Raw genomic sequence first — 12,442 nt, 5'->3', positions numbered from 1 at the left:
TCTGACCCAAACAGTACTAAACTAATTGTTATAACATTTGATACATAGATTACATTATTCATATAATGAAACATTAACCTTATTTAGGCAGAAGAAGATAATGAAGTATACTTAATGTAACTCTTATAAACGCTTCCATTCATGCAACCCAGCACGTAAGTAGGTAGGAGTTCACGCTCCACTTACCACTATTAATAGAAGGGTCACTGACCGGAATATTATACTGTGGAACAGAAAATTTACGACTATTACAGAAAAGTATGATGCGGTATGGTCAAGGATGATCGAAAAACATTAAGATAGGAAAAGAGATATTAAAATGCCTACTTCTAAAATAAAACTCGAATGCTATCGATATTGACAAGGCTTTATGAAGATAATTGATATGTTTGTCCAGGGGTCAAACGTGGATACTATAGAACTTATATAAGTAATTTGGTCCCTATTAGTCCAAATCGTCTTCCACAAGTAAAACCTAATACATAAAATCTTGTTCCACTATGTTTATGGTCGAACTCCACCGAAACTGCTCTAACAATTTTTATGTTTTTTTTTTTTTTTTTTGTTAGTTTAATATGTACGCGAATAGGTCGTAAAGTATAATTTAAACCGTTAGGTGATTAGGGTGCCCCTATCCAGATTTTTATTTTCTATGTAGACTTTACCCGTTTTTCAGTTCATAAGATAGGTCAATAACTGCTAGACCAGCTACACTATGAAAACATCACGCTAAGAAAAAGTCAAAAAAGTTAAATAAAAGTCTACCAAAACTTTCCAGTAATGTGATTTTCTTTCTTTTTTAGGTATCATGGATACGAAAAAGGGACCTTCATATATTGACAGCTGGAATCTTAACTTATACATCAGATCAGAGATTTCAGGTGAGGTGATTTATCAAGTAGTAATAATGAAATACGTTTGAAAATGTTCTGTCTCTAAATTATGAGATAAGTCTAAGATACAAAATACACACAAAAGGAGGTAAATAGAAATTACTTTTGTACTTTGTAGTTGGTAAATTACTGGAACTAATTGGGGGGGGGGGGGCTAAAGGGTGTGATATAGTGCCAAAACTAAAATCATAAAGATGAATGGAATGTCCCTCATCTTCACTTCAACCTATCGCAGTCCACTGCTGGATATAGGCCTACACAATTTCACGCCAAAAACGACATGAACTCATGTGTGTTGCACATAGTCACTATACTGGCCAGGCAGGTTGATGACCGCAGGGCTGGCTTTGTCGCACTGAAGACGCTGCTGCCCGCCTTCGACCTGTGTATTTGAAAGAAAGCAGTTGGATGGTTATCTAGCCATCGGTCGGCTTTTTAAGTTCCAAGGTGGCAGTGGAACTGTGTTATCCCTTAGTAGCCTCTTATGACAGCCACGGGAAAAGAGGGGGTGGCTATATTCTTTACTGCCGTAATCACACAGCTTGGAATGGAATGTCTGTTTGTTTGTTTCTTGTTTCAAGTTAAGGACTTCTCTAGCAAATAAAAATCTACCTATCGAGGAATAAAGCTTAAGCATAATAGTCATAGAAACATGGCAAATATTGTATTATACTAATAGCGAAATTTAATGCTGTTGAATTTGCCTTATCCTTGTGCTACGTAGAGGGAATCTTGGCACTATATTCGCATTTTCAATACATGAAACATTGTGTTACACATATAAAAATGAATATTTAATGTAAATAATATTTTATATAATGATAATTTTAATAGTATTTTTTATATGAAAAAATATGTCACATAAAAACGCAATAAAAAACATATAATATTGGCAAGACGACTTATTTATAGATCTATGTATATGAATTTATATGTATTTGAAACAAATATTTATAGTTATAACACATTTTGATAAATAAATGTAATAAACTCGTATCCATAAGACTCTTATTAGCTTTACTGGTACATTCATATAATCCAATCCGGCTTCATACTCTATTCATATTTAATTATATTCTGTAAATAAATTTACAATGTACCATATCAAACTGACAGTTCAACCAATTTTTTTTTTCTAGGTCATCAGACCAGATAAGTCTGAGAACTGGACGTTACAGATCAAGTTTCCACAAGAGAGGGATGCTGGAATTTACGAATGCCAAGTAAATACGGAGCCAAAGATGTCCCTCGCGTTCCAACTCAATGTTGTTGGTCAGTTTTATCTTATACTAATATGTTCTTTAAATATTTGATATTTATTTTTAGTTTAAGTGTTTTGTTGTACATCAAAACAAGAGTTTAGTAATGCGTGGATGAATTAGATATTATGAGGTTGTTATTCTAATTATCTGACTTAATTTTATATATATTGTTTTCTAATGTTTACGTGAATTTCAATCACTATAATGGAACAACTTTTTCGGATTTTATAATAATTTATTATATTTTTTTTTTAATTTTTTCTGATATTTCGGATACTTTACAGCAACCATGGTCACGGGAAGACTCCAAAAAACATATAAAACCGCGATAAAATCCGAAAAAGTTGTTTCATTATAATAATTTTATACAGTTCGTTAAAATATTTTATCAAGATTTCAGTTGTCTTTTAAAGATATATATTTTAATTTTACTAAAATATTATTTGCAGTATCTCTATAACATTTTAAAGTAATCTTTCTGAATTTAATTAACGCTTTTTTAGTTTTTGATCAAGAACACAAATGCTATGCATAAATTGAAAATTTTAAAATCTCTCAAATAAAATGGTTCTTATTTTTAAACATTTTTTACATTTTGTTGTTTTCACTTCTTATTTTTTTTTTATAAGCTCAAAATCAGTTAAAGTAACGCCTAGACACTGAAGCGCTATAACACAAAATATCTTAAGTAGTTTTACGCTTTTATTGAAATAACTGCATAGTGTGTATTTTTCATTTTTTCATTCTTCCTTATAAAGAACCCTTGGTTTGTTTTCTTCATTAATTCACGAAAAATCCTAGTAAAATTCAATATTAAAATTGTATATGTAATTTTGTAATGGAACATAGATGGTATATGGACTGCAACGAAAAAGTTCATGAAAGTTATTCATAATATTATGGTTAAGCCGAGAACGGTTGGTGTAGCAGAGTGGATTACATAAAAATCCTTCTCCATATATTAAGGGAGTCCATTAACCACACACAAATTCCGTTACAGTAATATAAATACATATATCATGCCATAGCTATACAATATAACTGTTATATCCAGGTATTTAATGAATGAAAATTATTTTACATATAGGTATATATATAAATTTTACTTTAGTATATTAAAAAATAAGCCGCGAATTAGGCTGAAAAATTCCTGACTAGGCTTTAATTAATTCATGTAATATATTGAATGTAAAATAATGTTTATGCATTAAACAAGTGAATGAAGATCTCGCCTAGATCAACAGTGATTCTTTAAGGCACAAAACTTTACTATATTCCATTCACTTTAGATTATACAGTCATATAATATTGAAATATTGAATTATATAATAATTAGAAATTAGAATTGGTATAAAAATTAACATAAAGGTACAAAAGCGTTATTAGCGTTAATATAATGATTTCTTCTACACGACCTTAGACGATAATATGTAAAGAAGTTACGTTTAATATCAGAATTATAACAATGAATATATATATATTGAAATATGTAATATTGTGTTATAATTATGAATTTCATATCAATAAAAACTGTTCGTCAAAATGAATGCACCATATAACTTTTAAACGGCTTCATCGTATCTGATAATTATTTTTTGTTCTGTTCTTTATTATATAATATTATTATAAATATATTATCAGTAAAATGTTAGTAAAAAAAAAAAATGAAAAAAATCGAACAAAAAATTTGACTTCAAAAATATACTAGTACGATGTTTCTTGGGTCAGCTAGTATACAAATATCTATCAAAAAAAATAAAGTTTTACATAAAATATTGAAGTCAAATCTCTTCACGACTCTCCCGCGTCCAATGTAATTACTTTCAGAAGATAATATTTTCCTTATTGCGGAAGTTGAGATTTTATCTTTAACTAGGGACTATGGACTTGGTTACGTTTTATTAATTTATAAATACTGTATTAAAAGGAAGATAATAAGTGGATTATTTGGAAATTTAACACGAAATACTTGCAATTTATTCACTGTCTAATGAATATAATCAATTCTGGTGTTTATTTGGCATAATAGAAGCCCATGAACGTTTTCCAATAACTTTTTATTCGCTTCAGCCTGTAATATCCCACTACTGGGCATAGGCCTCTTTCTCCATGTAGGAGATGGATCAGAGCTTAATCCACCACGCTGCTCCAATGCGGGTTGGCGGGTGTATTCCCTACTATGAGTTACGATCGCTATCAGGTGTACATGATAACAACCGGGACCGACGGCTTAACGTGCTCTCCGAGGCACGGTGGGGAGACCCACAAGGACTGCACAAACACCCAGACCACGGCAAACACCTGTATGGCCAATACAAATGTTTGTCACGTGCGGGGATAGAACCCGCAACCGCCAGCGCAACAGGTACAATCCAAGGCCGTTGCGCCAACGCGGCGTCAACTTTTTATTTATAGAATTAAATTTCTAAAATATGAATAGAAATATATTGCGTTATGGAAATATATAAATTGTTATTATCATATTAAAAATATATATTTAAAAAAATACAAATGAGGTTTTATATAGACAGTATAAAGTTCATAGATATATATTTAACAACTGTGTTTCTTACTTCAGTAATTTGAAGAGATTTGTACATCACATTTTAAGTAAAATAACTTAAATTTCGTACTAGGTAAGTAATGTTCTAAAACGCGAGTCATGTCACTTATGAGCCATCATAAAAGTAATAATGTTATGTCTAATATTTAGTACTCCTTTTTCACATATTTAGACTTACATAAATGTACTTCTTTGAAATGTCAATTTACTTTTTTTCCTAATAATACTCGGATGCGTCATAAATGTCTAAACAAGTTGCTTGTTGTTTAAAAAGAGCGACAAATACTAGAACTCGGTTTGTTCCAATATGTTAATATCAAGTAATAGATAATTTCACCTATTTCCCAACTTTGATATATTATTTCACCGCGTTTACTTGTCAGATCTTATTAAATTACGTCGGTATATTATCAAAACATTTTAATAAACTATGAACACATTTTAAGATTGCCAGTAACTTAATAACGATTTATGCTTTTTATTACAAATAAACTTCTAAATATCAATTTACTCACGTTTTTAAAGTAGGGAAGGTCTGTGAAAATTTTGTTGGCTTGGGAGCAGCTGTAGATTAAATTTCCAATCTTCAATAGACATTTAAACTACACAGGTGACATCTTTCAAAGGTTTTGCTACTCTTGCCTTTTTACTCAATAATACATTATATACTGATACTAGCTGACCCCGCAAACGTTGTTTTGCCATATATGTTATTAACTTCCTCAGTCCCTCCCCCCCTTTATAACTTAGGGAGATAAAAAATAGATGTTGTTCGATTTTCAGACCTACCCAATATGCACACAAAATTTCACGAGAATCGGTCAAGCCGTTTCGGGGGAGTTTAACTACAAATACCGCGACACGAGAATTTTATATATTAGATAAGGCTTAATTCTATTTTTGTTTTTCGATCGTTTCAATCGAACGGAAATGAGGCAATGAGCACGTGGATCGTAATTGAAAAGTTCTGTGAGTTCGAAGTTAAAAATGTGTCCTTTTGAACTGCTTCAGTTAAAAATAAAATTAGAATTTTATGTTAAAATATTTTACCGAGAGATAACTTTCTAGTTCTTAGAACAGCTATCCAGCTAATAACGGTGAAGCACCAGTGTCATATAAGATAAATATTATTCCATTGAATATGATGAAGATGAATTCTATTCATATCTACAAATCATAATGCAGGTTTTTTTTTTATTTTATATAATTTCAAGCCGCTACAGTAAAATTTTGCTACCAGCTCATATCAGAATTATATTTAACCTGTAAAATCATCAAGTAAAATATCTTAAAGCACATTTACCATTGTTGAAATAGCTTAAAAACCGTAACGAAGCAAAACCGCTAATACTTGACATGCAATTTTGTAGCTTATTAATGAATTCCTGCTTGCGTCTTGGCTATACTTAAGTCTTAGATTAACTGAGTTGAGATAACAAGAACAGACTATTTTGCCTACTACAATAATATATAAGCTTGATAATGACTACGGGCAAAAAAACCCATGATAATGTGTAACATGTATGTATGTATGTATGTATATGTTTAATTATTTGAATATTTATAATAAATTTGCTGTAACTTGTACACCTATGCTGACGCTAGACCATTTCCTTTGCCCTAAGGTTGCCTGGAAGAGATCGCTTTTTAGCGATAAGGCCGCCCTTTGTACCTAATGAATATATTGTCAATATTTTCTTTCTTTCTTTGATATGTATTATTTCTGTTTTTGGTGTACAATAAAGTGTATTATTATTATTATACTGAATGTCACTCCGCCCGCCCAATACATAATAGATACATATATTACAATAACTACTTATATAGATAATATAGTAAATTTACTTATACTTACATATATAAATATAAGCGGGTGGAGGAATACGCCCCGGCAGGGAGATCAAACGGCCGGGGGTTAGGGCTGTAGGCTGAGAAACCGGCGGACAATCCTAGCCGAGTCAAGTAACACCGCCTTCTGCATCCTGGCTGCGAGCGAACCGTCCCGGATCCCCAGTTGCCTCAGATGGTGAGCGAGGCTAACCGGGATCAAACCGCTGGCAGATATTACGATAGGGATTATTTCAGCGGACCCCACACCCCACATGTCGACAATCTCGTGCGCCAGATCCAGATATTTACGTTTTTTCTCAGTCTCGGCTTTCACGAGGTTCTCGTCATGCGGGACGGTGATGTCCACTAAAAATACCCTCGACCGTGCCCTGTCCATCACCACGATATCAGGCTTGTTCGCCAGTATCGTCCTGTCTGTGGCGATAGGCAGGTCCCAGTAGAGCCGGACTCCGTCGCGTTCGAGTACTGGCACCGGTGAGTATTGGTAATACGGCATCCTCTGTTCCAGGAGACCGTACATAAGAGCAAGCTCTTGGTGGAGAATCTTGGCCACTTGGTCTGTGCAAGTACTCAGTATTAGCAAGCGCGGAACAACCCGAAAGCACATGCCTGAGTGACTCACCGGGATGACGACAGGCTCGACAGAAGTCGGGAGTGCCATCCTTCAGGACGTGCTTTCGGTAGTTGTTCGTCTTGACCACCTGATCTTGTATTGCACAGACAAAACCTTCGGTTTCCCCAAAGAGGTCGCCGAATCGCAGCCACTGCACGGAGGCCTTACTGTCCACGTGAGGCGCGTGAAGCGCTTTGTAGAACCGTCCATGCAGTTCCTTCTCCATCCATACGGTCTCCCGGTCAGAGGTGCTCAGTACGACCGGTTTCTGCCAGTTCTCTTTGGCCAAGGCTAGGGGGGTTAGTCCTTTGTCACACATTGAAACGTCACCATGCAAAGGGCTGTCCCGTCTCGTTTCAAAGTAGGCCCTGAGGCTGCACACCTCGCGGTTATGCATGGTCTTAGCGCTTAACATGCCTCGACCACCACACTTCCGCGGGATGTACAGTCTCATGACCGACGACTTAGGGTGATGCATGCGATGGTGCGTCATAGTTGTGCGGACTCTTCTGTCCAGGGCGTCAAGTTCGGTCTGAGTCCATCTGAGTATGCCAAAGGTGTACAAGAGAGTGGGCATGACCCAGGCGTTATAGGCTCGGACCTTGTTGGCTCCTGACAAATAGCTCCGAAGAACTTTTGTTAGCCGTCCAAAAAAGATTTCGCAAACTGCCTGTTTCATGTCCACTTCCTTCACCCCTATGCATTGTGACATACCCAGATACCGGTAAGATTCAGCTTCGGAAAGGGTCTTGAATGATGTTAATTCGAGACTAAGCTGCGACGATTGAGTCACCCGACCCCTGTCCACATGCACGACCGCACACTTATCCACTCCAAGCTGCATCCTGATGGAACTGCTGAACTCCGTAGTGATTTTCAGCAGTTCCTGCAGGCGTGCAGCGTTAGGTGCCAGCAATTTGAGGTCGTCCATGTAGAGAAGGTGGGAGACTTTAGTACCTCCTCTCCGAAACTGAAAGCCTGTCCCCGAACGCTCCAGCAGGGTGCTTAGAGGGTTCAAGGACAAGCAGAACCATAGTGGGCTCAGGCAATCACCCTGGAAAATACCCCTCCGTATCCTGATTGGGTCATCCGCACCCGTCAGTCGCTCGCCCTGGAGACATAGTATCGTGCTCCATTGCCCCATACATACTCCGAGGAAGTCTCGAACTGCCTGGTCAATCTTGTACAGCTCGAGGACCCTCAGGAGCCATGAATGAGGCACCGAGTCGAAAGCCTTTTTGTAGTCGATCCAGGCGGCCGAAAAGTTCCGACGGTTGCGTCTGACAAGCTGGCCCGCCACAGAGTCGATGAGAAGGAGCTCCTTTGTACCGCGACCGCCTCCACGACATCCGTTCTGAGCTGCAGACAGGATATTAAACTCACCAATATGTCGTGAGATCTTACAGCTCAGAACGGACGTCAGTGTCTTGTAGATGGAGGTCAGACACGTTATGGGGCGGTAGTTGGTGGGATCTGCGGTGTTGGTGGACTTAGGAGCTAAGTGAGTGATCCCGGTAGTGAAAAGGTTCGGGAGTGTCTTCCGATCTATTGCCTCTTGGTATTGTCGAGCCAAGGTCGCATGGCAGACCGAGAGCCCTTTCAGCCAGTAGTGATGCAGACCGTCGGCCCCCGGACTTTTCCAGTTCGGAGCCCGCCGGACCGCACCACTGACGTCCTCCGTAGAGATGGCGATTGGGTTCATCGGTTCGATTTTAGCACATGCGTCCTGAACCGCCGCAATCCAAGGGCCCTCCTCGTGCTCCACCTCCCCTGACCATATGTTGCGCCAGAAGGCGACGAGGTCAACCGTACTCGGTTTTAGGGTAGCATTATTATTATTATTATTATTATTGTTGAATTATGTAATCAGAGCAAAGATTATAAACTTAAATATTTGAAAAAAAAATTCGTATAAATAAATCAATAAATAAAGTTTCAAATAATCGAATGAGTTTAAGAGGATAAATACAAATATATTATTAGTACGAGAAAAGAGAATCATCTAGTCATATTACAATAGTTTTATAGCTATATATAAAAATTGTTAGTTAATCAAATCTACTGACTGGCAAGAGCAAGATATCTTACATCAGCCAGTAATTACTTGAGCGACTGACCTCGGGACGACGCTACTTCCTCTACAAAATACTGAAAGCCCTCGAAAATTGTAATATCGTATTTCATACCAATATAAATTTCTCATAATTTCATTTAATGATATTCGATCTTAATTCTTTTCGTCACCAGATATTGTGGAACGTATTTTTCTGGACTAAAAGTAGATATTCTTTAACTCTAAAATATCAACAAAATTAATACAACGCATAAGTGCAGGAACTATTAAGTTAACCTACATATATGTAAGGCATTTTTAAGCTAGTGTTTAGGCATAGGTATAGGTTTATATGTTTATAATAGGTTTACTACTATATTTAAGCTACTACTTCTATTTGGCCATTTTTGTTAATAACAAGTTTCCGACTGCGTAAAATAAACTTCTCCTTTCTGGATTATGGTATGCATATGAATAATAAAACTCCACAAACAATTTAGAGATTGTCTCAGCATACATTTAAAGTTTTTATTTAAAAAATAATAATAGATAAAGGGTATTATTCGGTGCAGGATTACATAGTTGATAAAGATGTGTGGACTTAGTGACGCTGTATTTCATGCAAGATATTACTAATTTTGTACTAAAACACAGTTTATATATAATTTTCTAAAGATTAACTGTGGAGTTTCTTGCCAATTCTATCTGCAGAGTATACATTCCGAATCTGTGGTAGCTTTACTTTTACAAAAATAATAATCACTTTAAAATTTTAATTTCTCAAATGACGATTCGAAAGTGCTCTTGGGGCCTATTTTAATAAAGTTGTTTTAGATTTAGATTGGATTTTGATTAATTTAAAAATAGATATAATACTAGTTGACCATACAGACGGGAATTCAAATAATATATAAGTTTACTCAAATTTCTCAATTTTCTTAACAATGATATTGATTTTTCATTCCATAAATGATTACAATACGTTTTACAGAATAGTAAAAAAAATAAAAAATAATAATTTTGCTTGAAAATGTCCAGCTATCCTTGAGTTTTGCGCTTGGCTACAAGTTTTTGTTTTCATTTTTATTTATATGATATAGGAATATATGTGATTCGAATTATAAAACCATTTTGTACGTAAAAAAGCCAATAAATTCTAAAATAGTATTCAAATAAAAATCTCAAAATATACTTCACTTAAATAAGATTTTAGAAGCACTATATGCTTACCTAACAAATCAGTCGTGTCAGTTCTACGTGAAACTCCAACTGAATAAGAATGCAGATTCAAGAAACGAAAGAACTGAACTTAAAATCTTTCCAAAATACATTATTCTATACATGAGAAGCTGTCATGTGAAAAGTACAACGTATGTAATATTTGAAAATACAATGCGATTTGTAAAGTACTTTTTGAGGAAGGGCATAGCCTCAAATCTTTTGCTCAAAATCTGGAGCAGCTTGTCTAAGGAGTTACCTCAATCTTGCAGATGATCACAGCAAAATACTATACAAATAATGCTTTAGAAAAGTGTTCTTTCCCTGTGATGAGTAAAGTATCCAGAGTTCCTAGGGAGGGTTGGGAATAGGGTCAGCAGCGCACTTGCGATGTTTATACCATTGCAATCGCCCATAGGCTGTAACAGCTTAGCAGGCGAATCGTATGCTTGTCTGTCAACCTAATGGTATACAACAGAAAGTCGGAACATGTACTTTTAAAGCTAGAAACTACTCGGACAGTTTAAAACTTGAAAGTAAGTTTTAACTGAGGTAGAGCACAGCAACTGAGGTAGGGTACAGCAGGAATTTCCTGCTCGAAATATGGAGCAGCCCGACTGGGGTAGTACCTCGACCTTACAGAAGATCACAGCAAAATAATACTGTTTTCTAGCAGTATTGTGTTCCTATTGGTGAGTATGGTGAACAGAGCTCCTGGGGGGATTGGGGATTTAGTCGGCAACGCGCTTGCGATGCTTCTGGTGTTGCAGGTGTCTATAAGCTACGGTAATCGCTTACCGTCAGGTGAACCGTACGCTTGTTGGCCGGCCTAGTGACATAAAAAAAAGTAACTTATTAAACGACCATATATTCCTTACTTTCACTTCCTGCTCCCTATTTAATTTTCATGATCCGGAAACTTAACAAGGTTCCAAGCATAAATTACAACGAATTTTCTAACCATTAAAACTTCCATTCTAAATCTTAAGCCTCATTGTGTTCGGCAAGTTGTTGCAAACTCGACAATTGCAGTCTACTCACTGACATTACTTGCAATTTGCCCGTTTTCTTACTACTCCTTGTCCGGGCTCTTGCCTTTTTAATGATATGGAAAATTTTATAGTTCTTAAAACTTCGCTTAAAGTTTTACCATAAAGAAAACGTTATTCGTCGTTAGTTACTACGTTCTTTCGTAAGTTGTATAACAGGAAAGATTACTTTGCTAGCAATTGATATACTCTAGAACTAGCGACATTTATTATTTATACTATCGCTAAAGGGTTTCATTTTTTGTATCATGTCATACATAGGCTATAAAATAGTACACTATTAGTTATAGTTGTATATCACTGTTTCTAACAGCTGATCACTATTCCAACCTTCTCTTTTGTGGCAGTCTGAGGATCTTTTAATGTTCCCAGAATTTGTTTTTCCTCCTCGCCGATAATAAAATCAGACATGATGTTATATTCGAATATTCTATTTTAATATTCTCTTACGATAATAAATATGTGAATAATATCACAATGGGCCAATTATGTCGGTTTAACTATAATTATTATTGTCTAAATGGTTTTTTATACTGCTTATTGCATAATACGTCCCGATTAAAAATGAAAAAAAAAAATGTTGTTTTAGTTGTTTGCGCTAAGGACAGACTGATGACAACTATGTATGATTTTATTTTTAATTTTTACTGCTGCGTGGCATTCTTAGGCAAAGGTTCATTGAATATTTAAAGGCCAACCAATTATATTACGTTTCACTTAAATCATTACATTTATTTAAATCGGAACTTAGTACTTATAGTCATTGTTATGCGATATATCAATACATAATTTATAACGCAGTGAAAGAACAGACACTGTGTACTTATATTATAATACTTAGGAGCTAGGAAGCAACCTTGCTCAACCTTGAAATACTTTGACAGCCTTCGAGATACCTAAGCATTATGAGGACATAAAGTGTCAATAATAAGCATGCCAA

At 35.7% G+C, this 12,442-nt stretch overlaps 1 protein-coding gene across 1 annotated transcript in view; it reads left to right on the top strand.

Annotated features, from left to right (window-relative positions):
• LOC123664428 (zwei Ig domain protein zig-8-like) overlaps positions 1 to 12,442 on the top strand; it is an 82,219-nt gene that overhangs the window by 54,198 nt on the left and 15,579 nt on the right. The window contains exons 3-4 of the mRNA XM_045598970.1: positions 804 to 881; positions 2,033 to 2,165. Of these exons, the coding sequence (XP_045454926.1) occupies positions 804 to 881; positions 2,033 to 2,165 (211 nt within the window). The remainder of the gene's footprint in view (positions 1 to 803; positions 882 to 2,032; positions 2,166 to 12,442) is intronic.

Source organism: Melitaea cinxia, chromosome 22 (genome assembly GCF_905220565.1).
Source record: "Melitaea cinxia chromosome 22, ilMelCinx1.1, whole genome shotgun sequence".
Taxonomy (NCBI): Eukaryota; Metazoa; Arthropoda; class Insecta; order Lepidoptera; family Nymphalidae; genus Melitaea; species Melitaea cinxia.
This window is presented reverse-complemented; position numbering and strand designations above follow the sequence as displayed.